Below are 14,929 nucleotides of genomic sequence, written 5' to 3'. Positions count from 1 at the left end.
GAGGAGAGGGAGAGGGAAAAAGACGTACGTTCTTTTTGTACCAAGAGGTGTCTTCCCTCTCTCTCTCCTCCCTTTTATACCTTCCCTTCCACGGGCCATATTCCCGTGGGCCGGGCTTTCTAGGCCCAGCATGGGCGGACGGGCCTTAAGCTCATCACCAATTAAATCCATCAAAAAGGAAAATGATCGAGCTTTTTTCTCACGGCCAAGAAGGAGAAACCCAGAGAGAGGGCTTGGGTCAACAAAAAGGGAAGACAAAAAAAAAAAAGAGAAACAGACGAAAAAGAGGAGGAGAGAGAGATGTCAGGCCACGCATGAGGTAGCCACGGGGAGAGCGAAAGATGCAATTTCCCGTTTAATTTCCTCGAAGTTCACTTTTCCTCTACACTTGAATTTCCGAGAATTTTACTCATAGTCAAATTTCTCCATCATTTCATTTAAAGCCTGGCACACCTTGCACCTGGAAAAAGCCAAAAATGAAATCATTTTAGCACTATTTTGAAGTTGACCGATTTTTGTTCCAGTTAGAATTAAGGTGCGGAAACCCATTTCATCTAAAAAAGCGGTGTGTAAAGGTGAACAGTTTGGGAACTTTGTAAGAGTCGCCGTTGTCAAGAGCCCACCCTCTTCAACAGAAAGGAGGAGTACTTGCACATTTGATGGACAAGGATCAATTGGCATTTAACTATCGTTTCCAAAATACTTGACCAGGATTCCTGAACAATTTAGTAACTGCGTGATATTGTTTATCCTGACTCTTCTTCATAACATTCAACCACCAAATCCAAGTACCTAACAGTACTGCGGACGAGGAAGACCGCGTTTTCTCATTTTCACACCTACAACAATCAAAGATATTTACAATTAATTTTTCTTGACATGAACCAGATCAAAATGCCAGCTTCGAATTCCCCTCTCCTAAATTTAGATTGCCAATGCTAATTATATTCCAAGCAAAAAATACTTCCACATATCAATTTCAACTCTTTTAAAACCTTTGACGAGAGACTAGCGTTATGATTACATGTATCGCATATTCACATGTTCACACTCATGGATAGTGACCTGTATCTACTCTTGCTGTGAACCATAATTAATTGCCAGCTCCGAAATTTCTCTTGCTGTGAACCACAATTAAATACCAGCTCCGAATTTCCCCCACCTAATTCTAAAAACAAGATATGTTTGACATCAAATCAAACTCTTAAAAGTTGAAAAAGAGAAAAAACCTAAAGTCAATGTAAAGAAACATCCATTTATCTGAGAGGATTGCGAGCCAAAAACCTCCTTTCAAATTGATGCCTAATAACTATTTTATGTCTTTCGGACCATGAATATCTAACAGTTTTATCGAATTAAAAACATTAATTTATAAAACAATGTTACAACTTGTTAGATATATTTGTAATGGACATCATCTGCAAATTACCTAATCATTCACACATGCATTGGATTACATGTACGTTGTATATGGTCCAATTTTGTCTAGAATCATGATATTGTGTATCTATTCTACTCTATATTATTTTAGGTTCTACATAAATGATTGCAACTACTTGTGTAGTGCATTCCGATGATGTACAAAGACCTTCGGTTTATCCGTCTCTCACCAACATAACCCTTCAATCGAAACTCGCCACCACCCACTTAGACAGTCTCCGCCATGACCCATTTTCAAAGATTTTGAATCCTAAAATCACGTTGTTGAATCAACATCAACTACAACTCAACTCCAATATGGACGAAAAGCTCACATGTCGGGACGACACAACTCATCCAAATCTTTGCCTTCGTAGCTTGCCACCCTTTGGTGCTTATTTCTCAGTGAACTACCCATCAGACAAGTGGCCCTCCTCCAAGTTGAACACTAGAAACCTGTTTTGCTGGAATTGATACTACAACCAAATGTCTTTTACCAAAGTCGTTCTTCGGTTTTATTAAAAGGGACTAGTATTTTGCGTCAATTTCACACAGATGATATCTCATGCAAAGAGGAATCAAACTTCTTTGATTTAAACAACACTATACAATTCCGGACTAAGTTGGATTTTAATCAATAACAAAGCCCAAAAGTTACAATATAAGTCTCAAACTATGTTGGAATTCAATCGAGGACATAAATTGAGGATACTGAGATACAACGTCAAAATTCAATTGACGATGAAGTATCAGAATAAAGATACACATTGAAATCTAATCGACAACGCGAATTCGAGAGTTATACAACTAAGGAAATTTAAAATAGAACGTAGGAAAAGTAAAGATAACTAAGAGATAACATTTTGTTTGACTTGTATGAGGAGTCTTCTTGTTGGATAGCTAGTGGTATTTATAGGGAAAGTGTAGTAACTGTTCCTCGACTATGCTTAGTGGTTGTGTTTCTAATGTAAATCTCAAAAAACTCATGATCAGCATAAGTAGAGCAAGTAGGGGAGTAGATGGATTTTATGAATAAGGACAAAGATGAAAAATTGATAAACTTCATTACATGACCAATCTTGGCTATGTCGATATATATTCAAAGCAACATACAGCTTTCACATATCAACTTCGACTCTCTTCAAATCCTTGATGAGAGACTATTGTTAACATTACATTATATCGCATATTCGCGCTACACATTCATGTCCTCACTCTTTTCAATTTAAAAAAGAAAAGAAAGTAAAATTATAAAATAATAACATTACCACATATGCTATTTGATAAATATGAGTTATTTAGAATTAATAAACAAGTTGAAGAGTTTGATGTATATTGAATTTAGGTAACATTATCGGATATCTAGATTTTCTTAAAATATCTAAGGAAACCGTGCAGACCCCATACTAAATCCCATAGTTAAACACAAATTTCTGTATAATTATTAAATTATTATCCATTTTCTCCGTAGCATCTGTTACAAACCGTGCAAGGCGGTGGAAGACTTTTGACTTTGCTTTCACTCGTTGGAGCCTTTCTTTTCCACTTTTCTTTCGAGAGGATTTTGTCGGCTTTTGCTTTTTTCCAGCTTAAGGAAAAGATGGGGGAAGACTTTTTGACTAACTTTCTCTCGTTGTTGAGTGGTCCTCAATGATGGTGACACCCTCATTTCATGTGCCTTTCCTTTCACGTTCTCCTGCTCTGGGCCCCGTTGGTTGTGTGACAAGGTTTGACTTGGAAGCAGGTATTCGGATCGAACGGCTGAGGATGATTCCATCTGGAGCAGGAGGGATTAGAGTGGGCCATCGGGCGATTGAGGCCCGGGTTGAGGCATGCTTAGATGCTAACACGTGTAACATAAAGCGGGCTTACTTCTGGAACAATTGTTTTTTTTTTCTTTTGGGTGGTGTGCAATGCATTCCGAGCCCATCATTGTCACTTTTTGCAATTTATTTCCACTCATACATCACAGTGGCACTTTCGTAATAGTATTGCTAAACGAGACTCTTCTGCACCGCTCCTCTCTCTCTCCACAAAGCTCTCATTCTAGAATTCTCACGCATTCACGTACTCTGTTGGCCTTTTCAACTCTCTCGCTCTTCGCTCTGCTGGAAACATGGCGATTTCCGGCAAACACCGACCTCTCGACTGCTCTCTCCCTCCCGAGCTCACCTGCGAGACTCCCTGCCCCAGCCTCAAGCTCTACTTCCTCATTGGAATCCTCAGCCTCTCCACGCTCTCCATCGCTCTCTCATATTCATATACCTCTGCGTCCTTCTCAGTTGGACCTCAAAGAAGCGAGAAGTGCCAGCAAAAGGGACAAATTCTCGGGAATCAGTTGGACCTTCTTACGAGGTTTTTCTAAGTTTTCATGGACAAGACACCCGTCATAGATTTACCGATTTTCTTTACCATGGCATGGTTGGAGTCCTAGATTTAAACATATATCGAATTAATTTTAAATAAAAATAAAAATTTTCTTTACCATGGCATGGTTGAGACCGGGATCCTCGTCTTTAGGGATAATGAATCCCTCCATGTCGGTCAAAGAATTGGTGATGAACTTCTACAAGCCATCCGAAACTCCAAGATCTACATTCCCATATTCTCCAAGAATTATGCATCGAGTCACTGGTGCCTTCGAGAGCTTGCATACATGGTTGAGTGCGCCTCCAAATCGAAAGGGAATAAAGAGATTTTGCCCATTTTCTTGGATGTGGAGCCTGATGATGTCAAGCTGAAAACAAACTTATACAGCAAGGCCCTTTCAAAGCATCAGAAAAAGTTTTGCATCGAAGTTGAATCATGGAAAAAGGCTCTTGTTGATGTGGACAAGATAAAGGGATGGAACTTGAAGAGAGATGAAAGGTAAATGTCTTAAGCTTTTCAACTTGTCATCCATAGATTTCCTTTTCCTCCTTAGTTAGTTTAATTGTGGTATTATTGGTGAAAATATAGTTCATTCATCTCACCAATCCTATCCAGTGTAACTTGTGGTCGTGGCTGCTGTCACTGCTGCTATCGACCACAATGACCGGTATCGGCTCTATCGTAGGCTTCGATGGTTCTAATGCGGTGGTAGTGCACCCTATTCATCCTAGTTTTGTTTCTCCTCACACACTTAGTCTCCAATACAATAGCCACTGAGCCACCGACCAGCCACTGCAGCAGGTCGACGGTCATTCGCCACCACTTCTTCGTCGCCGGCTGGCACCAAGCTACCAGAAGCCGCCGTTGAGCCATATGGCCCCCACCATTTCTTCCTTTAACTCACTGTGGTGAGTCAGATTTGTGCTCAGGAGGCCATTTTTGACATCACAAAGCCCATATCTAGAGTCGCCGACCTTCGGTAACCCCAAATCTGGTGTTGCCCAAGGCCAGTCACGCCATCCTTGGCGGTCGCAAGGCCATGACCCACATGATGAAGATTGAGGCAAGGCCTAGACGGGCAAGTCAATAGGGCTCTACGCTAGAACGTGACAGCGACGGCCCAGGGAGGTGAGTGATGTCAACGACGGTGAGGCAGTGGCAGGGGCCAACGGTGTGGTGACTAAAATTCGGGGAGCGGAGATAGAATGGGAAAAATCCAGATTGTTTTGGTGTCTAAATTATATTGCGTTTTTTCTTCAAATCGTAAATATAAAATTTATTCTAACCCGGTTGTTACATTTTGGCAGCCAAGTAGATCTGAAGCGATCAATAATTCAAACAGTGTTGACTAAGTTGAACATCAGCCTTAAAAAAAATGTGACCGCAGATCTAGTTGGACTTGATGATCGTGTAGAAGCTATAATTAAAATGTTGCATGTGGAATCCGATAATGTACAATTCCTCGGAATCCACGGAATGGGCGGGATTGGCAAAACTACACTTGCCAAGGTCATCTTCAACCGACTGTCTTCTAGCTTTCACGAATGCAATTTCCTTTCGGACGTTGGAGAATCATCACGACGCCATGGTCTGGTACATTTGCAAAAACAGTTGCTATCCAAGTTCCCTAATTCTCGTTCTCTCCTCGACCAAATTTATGATGTGGATGAGGGGACCAACATGATTGAGAGAGTACTTTGCAATAAAAAAGTTTCTCATTGTTCTTGACGACGTGGATGAGAAAGAACAACTCAAAAGTTTAGCAGGAAAAAATGATTGGTTTGGTTTCGGTAGTAGGATTATTATAACTACTAGGGACCAAAGTGTCCTAACCAAACTGGGAGAAGCAACAGATGAAGGCCTTGCAAATATTTCAGCTTACGAAGTAGGTGAAATGGAATTTGATCATGCTCTTAAGCTTTTTAGTAGGCATGCCTTTAGAAGAGACTCTCCACTAGATCAATATATCTCCATTTCTAAAAAATTGTCCATACTTTGGGAAAGCTTCCTTTAGCTCTTCAAGTCACCGGTTCATTACTTTCCGGTAAGTCTGAAACATTTTGGGAAGACACTTTGAAGAAGCTTGAAAAAGCTCCCCCCATGGAAGTCCAAAAAAAATTGATGATAACTTACGAAAAGTTAGATGATGAACAAAAGCAAGTATTTTTGGATATAGCTTGTTTTTTTGTTAATGTGGATAAAACATACCCTTCTTACATGTGGGATGCTTGTGGATACTGCCCACACAATGCCCTGGAAGTCCTCTTTCTCATGTCCTTGATAAAAATCAAGAATGATAATACTTTCTGGATGCATGACCAAGTGCGGGACCTCGGAAGGGAAATTGTTAGAAAAGAGAGCTTTGATGATCCTTGCAAGCGTAGCAGAGTGTGGAATCCTGAGCAAGCACTACACATTTTGAAGCAGAAAGAGGTATGAAAATGGAACAATAATTTATTTTCTTGTGAAAAGAAAAATTAATCGCTATCAACACTTGAAATTGTTTTCTTTTGACCTTCACATGTGGACTTCTTTGGGTTTCCTTTGTCAGGGGAGTAGGGACATTAAAGCACTGTCGCTTCAATTTCTTAAAGACAAGGCTTTATTGGAGGCTGATGAATTTGTTAATTTAGAAAAGCTGAGGCTCTTTCTAGGCGATCGTGTGTCCTTTATTGGCGACTTCAACAATCTTCTATCCGATTTAAGAATGCTTTCTTATTCTGGTGGTAGAAGGCATTTTTATTATGACGGTCCTTCCATGTTTCAAGCAAAAAACTTTCAGCTAACTAATTTAGTCGTTCTTGACCTTTCATATAGCAACATTTCGGAAGAAAGTATTGATTGGATCAAAGTACAATACGAGTCCCTCTCCTTGTATTTGTAAATCATTTCTTTTCATCTTTTGTTGTAGGTCGTTTCTCAATAGATATTTGATCAAATTGTTTTGCAGGAGGCAAAGAAACTAAAAGTCCTAGATCTCAGCAATTGCTATGACTTAAGGAGAGCACCCGATTTATCTACGTTGGTGTCTTTGGAGATTTTGAGATTACGTGGTTGTTGGAAGATAGAGAAACTTCCAGAATCGATTGGGAAATTACAATCATTAATCGAGTTGGATTTGTTAGAAACAAGTATTGATCACCTACCAGAATCATTCAGCAATCTAAAGCAACTGACAACACTTAGGATGAGGGACATTAAGGGAGGGTTGACAAAATTACCTAGTGCGATCTGGTTTGTTCAGTTAGTGATTCGTCCTTTTTGGTCCGAGACAAGTGAGCAGTACTGTTTGAAAATGCCAGACTTGTCATGGACCCAAATATCCGGATTACCCACCGTGGCGAGTCTCGTCTCTAATATCCGTGAACTTGAGATAGCCGCACAGGAGAGCAGTCGGTTGGGGAATCCGACGTGGACCCCTCTTGGTGAGCTGGAGAATGTCATTGTTTTTCCCTATGCATTCGGTCGCACCCGATCTGAGGTGGAAAAACAAATATTGGCCTCCCCAAACATGCGGTTCCTCCTCCAACTCCCGTCTAGTTTAAGAGAGTCAGTATTTCAAGAACTGGCGACCTTATCTTTGCCATATAAATCTTTTTCTTGGTGGATGCCAATATTCGTTGGTATTTGTGATTCAAAGTTGGAGAAACTCCTTATGCGGGATTGCCCGCTTTCAAGACAGCTCGTTCCGTTTTTGTCGAAAATTAACAGTTTCCAGTTTGAATCCCCTTCGGTGATTCATCCACAGCTGCATCACCCCCACAAAAGCACTCGAGCCGTCACATGTGAAGAATCTACAAGAGGTAGATTTGTTCGAATGTGAGGTACTAGTCGAGATTCGCAGCCTCGAAGAATTGGGATCCCTTTCATCCCTTGCGGTTGCATACTGTAGGTCGATTGAAAGGATGCCAGACCTATCAAAATCGAGGAAGCTAAGGGAGCTTCGAGTAGGAAAATGTCCGAAGCTAAGAAGCATGGAAGGTTTGGACCGCTTGGAATCTCTAAAGTGTTTGCGGATTCACGATTGCAGGTCGTTGGAGAGTCTGGTGGACACCTCAAATTTGGATTTAGAATGTTGCCTGATTGTCCGTTGCAAGCGGTTGTCCGACCGTCGCAATTATTGTAAACGTGGCCGGGGTTGCTATTGTGAGATGCTTTTCGAGGGGTTATGGAAATCTGACCCGATGGAAGTCCAGCAAGTATTATAGGGACACCCGGATGTAGCGCCAGTAAGGAATTTAGAACATGGCTTGGTTGTTGTGCTTGGTGTAGCCATTTTGTTTGTTTTGTTGTTGTTTTGTTTTTTTGTTCTATGAAAAAGGCTTTCTCCCGAACAAATATTGGTGATGAAGCTAAGGAAGTAAACAAGGCACACTCATATGATGCCAAAACATTGTCCAATTTTGATCTGCTTTTGAACATAGTACTCAATTCATTGATTGTTGTCCATGATTTCCATTTTATTCATCCTTTGTCTTTGTTATATATGAGTTTCAACTCAAACGAGTGTGGTCGAACCTTGTTTTTCTCTCGCTTGCTTTGATCGAAATGGAGAAACTGAACACGGAACGTGAAAGTCTCGTAGTGAGAGATGGGGAAGAGCTAGAGAGATAGAGAGAGAGAGAGTGGATGGTCGGAGTTTCTCTTGGCTTCTTACATTAGAGAGAGAGAGAGAGAGAGGGGGGGGGATTTTTCTGCGTCGCGTGGTGACCGTCTAATAAGGGGGGTGTCGAGTTGTTCGAGGTCAGCGAGGCTGTGGCGGTCGAGTTGCAGATGGTCAAGCACATATACTAACCCTTTTTATTCACAATTGTGGCTGATGTTTTATCCCATATGCTCACCAATTCTGTGTAGGAGGGTTGGCTTTAGGGAATTAAGCTTAAAAAGGAGTGCCCAAAAGGAGTGCCTGAGCCCACATTCTCTTTACATATGACTCCTTATTCTTTCTTGTTACTAACCCTGATTGAACTGCAGATGTTCGAAAAAGATTCTTGACTGTATTGCACTGCTCTCTCCCTAGGATTATCTTGCAAAAATCTAGTATACGATTCAGTCCTAACACAATGCAGAGTTCAGAACAGAGGTACGCACAGTTCAGGGAATGAATGGTATTCGGAACCCTAGTAACTATATAGGTCTACCTATTCTATGGGGGTAGATCCAAACATGAAGCTCTTGGCTTTTTTAAGGATAGTCTTAACAAGGATGCCTAGCTGAAAATCTAAATTGTTGTCACAAGCTGGTAGGGAGATTAGGTAAAAATAGTGGCTTATGCTGTACAAACTTACTCCATGTCTTGTTTCAAGTTTCCAAAGAAGTGGCATGAAGAAGTGGATGCGGCTATAGCCAATTTTTGGTTGGGAAAGCTTAACTGAAGCAAAGTTAGAATGAGGCTTAAGTTTATCACAGTTTGACAAAACCCTCTTTGCTAAGCTTGCTTGGAGAATCCAAAGCAACCCCTTAGAATTCTGGGTGCAAATATTTCAAGCACTCTACCCTTTGTAGCTTCGTGGAAGTTAGAAGAGGTGGCAGAATGTCTTGGGGATGGAGTAGAGTTTTGGAAGGAAAGATCTAATTAAGGAAGGCATGTTATAATAAATTGCTAATGGGAAATCAGTCAAAGTTCGGGAGGATAGGATGGTGAAGGAGAGTTGAGACTTGATGCCGCATCCTTTAATGTGACTCAAGTGATAAAGGAATTAAGAATGGAGTCTCCAATTGATGCAGATACTAAGACTTGGAACTTAAACCCCATTAAAGATAGCATGCGGCAGGAGGAGTAGTGACTGGTGTTGAGAAATCACATAAGGTCGAGAAGTTCTGATGACCAAATGATTTGGCCCTGGAACAGGATTGGTTGTTCTTCAGTAAAGTCTCTACCACTTTACCATGCAGAATAGAAAGAAACATCTACTAAAGCCTAGATCCTCAAGCTCTCATACTTTTGATGGTATAATTTGGAAGCTAGCACAGGGAGTTGACTCTCCTCAAGATAAGACACTTCCTCTAGCAACTTTGTTTGAATGTTGTGCCTCTACTGCTACATGTGCAAAAGAAAAAAATATAGTTTCTCCAGGCGATGGTGCCCTTAAGAGTTTGTGGCAACAAACTTTCATCTTACTAATTTAGTCACTCTTGACCTTTCACACAACAATGTTTTAGAGAAATGGATTGGCTGGAATCAAATCATAATATAATAAATCTCACTCCGTGCATACATGTATCATTCCTTGTTTTTTTTTCCTGCAAATAATTTCTTAGTATATATTTTGTTTTGCAGGTGGCAAGGAAACTAGAAGTACTAGATCTCAACAATTGCGAATACTTAATGAGAACACCTGATTTATCTATATTGGTGTCCTTGGAGAGATTGACTCTTGAAGGTTGTCACGACTTAATTGAAATTGACCCATCCATTGGTAAATTAAAGCTCCTAACTGCTTTGCACCTAAAGGGATGTGACTCTTTTCAAGAGTTACCTGAAGAGATAGGATATCTACAAGCTTTGATAGAGATTGTCATGACTAATACGCTACATGAACCTTCGAAGAGATTTGGTAATTTGCGGTCATTATTGACCTTTGATGTATCACATAGGCAGACTAGCAAACTACCATACTCGATTCGAGAGCTAGTAAAACTTAGGCAGTTGGATTTATCAGGGTGTACGAAGATAGAGGAACTTCCAGACTCAGGTTTGGAAATTACAATCCTTAGTTGAGTTGGATTTGTCATTGATAATAGTTGTGGACCTTAAAAAGACTTTAAAGATTGACAAGTTTCCTCTGTTATGTGTAGTGAACAAGAAGCCCACCCTCCATTTTTGAGCGATGAAGAATGGCGTTTCGATAAAATAGCCAAAGACGGCGCTCTACGCAGGCACATGACTTTGAGAGGAATCAACACTGTTGTAGAAAAAAGAATAAGGGAAGCACAAGCAGTTTGCGACTGCATTTTGTTACCAAATTACCGACAATCATCTTCACTAGCAGTCAGATAAGCACCGAGGATGGTACTCCTCTGAGGATCGAACTAGAGATGGCAGGACCAATGAGAGGGTTATGAGTGGCCCTCTATCTTCCGTAAAGCTCAAAATTGTCATCCTTGATGGTGATTTTGGGTCAGACGAGGGAGAGGATTGGACCGAGAAGGAATTCAATTACAATATCGTTTGCGAAAGGGAAGGGAGAAGGCCATTGATAACTGGGGAGCTGACTGTGATCTTGCAAGGGGGAATTGGTTGCCTCTATAATTTAATCATCACTGATAGCTCGAGTTGTTCAAAAAGTTTTTGCAGAAATAAGAATAAGTGAAGTGAGAAGTGAAACTTTCATCGTTAAATATCATCGAGGAAAGGGTAAGTTTGCGATGCCTATGATTTTACGATAACAATTTAATTTCCAACCATCAACTTTGTATGTGGACCATAGAAAGACTGACAAGTTTTCTCTGTTATGTGCAATGAACAAAAAGCACTATCCACAATCACTGAGCGATGAAGTATGTCGTTTGCAGAAAATAGCCAAAGACGGTACTCTGCACAAGTGCATGACTTCGAGAGGAACCAACACTGTTCAAGATTTCCTCCAGCTGTACAAAGTGAATGCGCCTTTCTAAGAAACAAAGTGACTCTTACTCTTCGAGCACTGCTAATTTCCCTTTTTCCAGTTCACGTTATTCTAAGCATTGTTCAATATCAAATCGTGCTACTTCTTTTGTGTGCGATGTCATTTCAGGTACTTGGAAATGGGATCACCAAGCGGACATGGGAGACGATTGTCAAACATGCCAGCCCGTGTGATCAACGATGACAAGATGTATTTCTGCCAAGCTTTGAACAAGGCCAGTATAGTGTTCAATTCGGTCATGAAAGTTGCTCAAGCAGCACTCGATGGCCAAATTTACCAGTCGGTAGACACATTGGCCCACTCTCAGAAGGTACATAAATCATAACCCGAAACATCTCTATCTAGTAGCTGAGTGTGAATCTATCTGGACCTATAGAAAGGGCCTGTATTTATCGGATTAGTCTGCTTCCATGGCAAAATATATACCACAAGCACTTCTCTTTAAAAAGTACCCGTTTGATTTTGGACTTGATTGAACTGCTGCTCGGTTGACAGATTTTGTTGCAGAACTTGAAATGGCTAGCTTACAATAACAACAATCAATGGTGCCGCTCGATGCCCTACCCAACGTCTCTCTTCTGAGAGCCCCAACCAATTTGCCTACAGAGCCGTCAATTGACCTGAGCTTGCCTCTTCATCATCTATTTTACACAGAGCTAAACCAAGGTATCGTGGTATTACATCACTTCTGTAACATATGGGCTTTAAAAAAATAATAATAAAAGGAAAAGAAAGGGTTGAAAAGTCAAAAAAGGAAGCTGAAGGAGAACTGTGGAACCTTCTGCTGTTTTAAAGAGAGAGAGAGCAAGAGAGAGAGAAGAGCATGGGTAGAAGCAGGGGAAAGAACGAAACAGGGGAGAAGAGAGAAAGAAGAGAAAGGAAAAAAAGGAAAAAGGGAAAAAAATTGGCGCGCTCATGATCCGGATGCCCCATCAAGCCGATTCAAGTGTGTTTTGCAATGCCGGTAAGAAATCGAAGCCCTTAATCACCTACTTGAAGCAATTGCCGCAATTAGGGCTTGAAATTCAGATTTCTTGGATATTTGTATGGTGAAGCCCGATTTTTGAGTCGTTGAGCTGTATATTTTTGTAGAAATGGTACTTTGGGATGTTATAAAGCTATAGCATCTTACGGATCGTGGTTTGAGCTTGCAGTTGTTCGGAACGAAATTTTAAAGTTGGGGGTGCAATCTTGAACTGTAGCAAACAATAGCTTCCAGCCTGTTTTTTGTTGTTATTTTTGGTACTGTTTTGGGGTGGCTGAGTTGGGGTTGTTGTTGTACGTTAAGAGAGCTTTCTAAAGACTGTAAGACGGCTTGAAACGAAATTTTGTGGAGGAAGTTATGGTGCGACAAAGTTGGCACATGGGCTGCGCCTAGCTGAAAATGATGGGTTTCCGCTAAATGTGAGCTTTTGTGGTGCATATGTGTCGTTTTATCGACTAATAGGCCTAGTATAAGCGAGTTGTTATAAGAATATCCTTTTTACTAGGTCTTTTGATATTGTTTTTATGTTAATTGTTAGGGATCCGAATGCATGGTTGAGTATGCGTCATAGTTGATTTTTGGCTTTTTCCAGGTGAGTGACACTATTTCTTCTTTGTATTTTAAACTCATGTTTTGAGAAACGTGATGGATTATATATTCTATGAGTTGATAAAAAGCATATTTTGTTGCATAAAACATAATCGAGCTATTACTGCCATTTTTGTTGTTCAAATGGAGTTATATTTCGACTTCGATTTGGATGGTTGTTTGAAAAAGGATTTGTGAAATTCTTTATGAAAGAATCTTGGAATGTTTTGGAGAATGCTTTGATATTTATATATCTTTGAGTTGTGATATGACTTTTTTTTTCTGATGTTGGATTACTGAATATTTTGATTGGCGGTTGGTGCTCAATGTCTCTATGGACCCTGAGGGGTGTGGGTATGCGCATACTAGTCTAGGATATCCTTGTGGGCTGAGCCACCGGCTAATAATAGGTGGAGACCTTGCCAATGGGGGAATATTGGTCGTTTTGTCACGGGCGTTACGCGTGACCATGGTTAGACATTTGAGCATGAATTGGTCGATGGAGTGGACCATTGATGTATGATTTGAGTTTGGTTGATGGAATGGACCATCGATGTGATTTGATGAGATTAATCAATGGAATAGACCACTGATACATGTTTTATGAGATCGACTAATGGACTGGACCATTGGTATCTTCGGTATTTGAGTTATGATTATATTTTATGATAAAGTGAGTTACGATTGTGTTTTAAACGTGCATAGTGATTTCTCGATCCGCTTAGAAGAAACGTGTTATTCACTGAGCCGTATCTACTTGTTTTTCAGGTTCTTCAGCGAGTCGCGAGTAGGTGTGAAGGAGAACTTTTATGGTGGAAAATTTTTGGTATGATGTGTGCATAGTTGATAAGTTTATAAGTTAGTCTTTACAAAATGTATATGTTTTGGTTCGGTGGATTGTAGAAATACTCTGATATAGTAACCAAATGCCCTTTTTGTCATATATATATATATGGATGTATATATGTTGATATCGGGTTGAATTTTGGTTATGTTGAGGCTACGTCCTTTGGTAAAAGGACGGCCGTGTCATGCCCTTTTTCTTGTGAATCGGGGTGTGACATTTGTTGGTATCAAAGCTTAGGTTTTGATTTGTTTGGTAGATATGGGACGATGTTAGATTGTGTGATAGATTTTTAACGCATTAGCCTTTTAGATACTAAGTCGTAGCTCCATTCTTGGATTCAGGTGATTATGCATGACTCGGAGACACTTGCTTCATTTTGTAGAAATAGTAAAGGCAAGCAAGTTGTCGCCCCTGATGCTAGAGGCACGCCTCAAGCTTCTCGAGGTGCGTCTTTAAGGAGGAGATGTGAGGATCGGCATGATGGAAGTCCAGACTAACATGAAGTTAGTGAAGTTAACCAATGGTCGTTCCCCCGACTGACTTCGAGCAAGCCATGATTCATTGGTATTGTCAAGCAAAGGAATTAAGTGGAGATGGAGCTACTGGCTCATACACCTTTGCCCAATTCAGAGAGGTGAAACCACCCACTTATGATGGGAAAGCTGATCCTCTTGCAACTGAGCAATGGACTAGAAAGATCGAAGGGACCTTTGAAGCTAAAAGTGTTCTCCGAAGACAAGAAGGTTAGCTTTGCTTCTCGATACTTAGAAGGCGAGGTAGAGCATTGGTGGGAGGGAATGAGGCCGACTCTTGGAGATAGGGGTGGTGCTATAGCTTGGGAGGACTTTAAGCAGCCTTCAACTAAGGGTGAGCGTGGTTCCGGGTAGAACCAAGAATCGGAGAACCACACCGCAAGGTCCGGCTTGGTTCCCGGTTCTAAAAGGGCCGGTTCCGGTTCCGGTTCTCGGTTCCGATTTCGATTCCCTTAGGAACCGGAACCGGTCAGAGTTTTTTTAAAAAAAAAAAAAAAAAAAACCCTAGCTTTCTCTCTTTCTCTCCTCTTTCTCCTCTCTTCCCCCACGTGATTTCTCC

General features: G+C 40.8%; 2 protein-coding genes across 2 annotated transcripts; both read left to right on the top strand.

Annotated features, from left to right (window-relative positions):
- The first annotated feature begins 3,464 nt into the window (after window positions 1–3,464).
- LOC104428265 (disease resistance protein RPV1-like) lies at window positions 3,465–7,234 on the top strand. The gene is made up of 4 exons (XM_039306671.1): window positions 3,465–3,840; window positions 3,914–4,287; window positions 5,097–6,222; window positions 6,341–7,234. The coding sequence occupies exons 1-3, from the start codon at window positions 3,838–3,840 to the stop codon at window positions 5,515–5,517; spliced, it is 798 nt and encodes a 265-aa protein (XP_039162605.1). The 5' UTR covers window positions 3,465–3,837; the 3' UTR covers window positions 5,518–6,222; window positions 6,341–7,234.
- Window positions 7,235–11,250: 4,016 nt separating this feature from the next.
- LOC120290621 lies at window positions 11,251–14,724 on the top strand. Its single transcript, XM_039306953.1, has 6 exons — window positions 11,251–11,381; window positions 11,526–11,727; window positions 11,913–11,986; window positions 13,759–13,816; window positions 14,179–14,281; window positions 14,531–14,724. The coding sequence occupies exons 1-6, from the start codon at window positions 11,251–11,253 to the stop codon at window positions 14,722–14,724; spliced, it is 762 nt and encodes a 253-aa protein (XP_039162887.1).
- The last annotated feature ends 205 nt before the right edge of the window (window positions 14,725–14,929 follow it).

Source organism: Eucalyptus grandis, chromosome 2 (assembly GCF_016545825.1).
Source record: "Eucalyptus grandis isolate ANBG69807.140 chromosome 2, ASM1654582v1, whole genome shotgun sequence".
NCBI classification, from domain to species: domain Eukaryota; kingdom Viridiplantae; phylum Streptophyta; class Magnoliopsida; order Myrtales; family Myrtaceae; genus Eucalyptus; species Eucalyptus grandis.
This window is presented reverse-complemented; position numbering and strand designations above follow the sequence as displayed.

Excerpts from the sequence above, each read along its gene's own strand:
- LOC104428265 (XM_039306671.1), top strand. Across the intron at positions 4,288-5,096 it reads AACTTGAAGAGAGATGAAAG|CCAAGTAGATCTGAAGCGAT; the intron begins GTAAATGTCTTA and ends ACATTTTGGCAG.
- LOC120290621 (XM_039306953.1), top strand. The coding sequence starts at position 11,251 with ATGAACAAAAAGCACTATCCACAATCACTGAGCGATGAAGTATGTCGT. Across the intron at positions 11,382-11,525 it reads GTTCAAGATTTCCTCCAGCT|GTACTTGGAAATGGGATCAC; the intron begins GTACAAAGTGAA and ends ATGTCATTTCAG. Across the intron at positions 14,282-14,530 it reads CACGCCTCAAGCTTCTCGAG|AAAGATCGAAGGGACCTTTG; the intron begins GTGCGTCTTTAA and ends GCAATGGACTAG.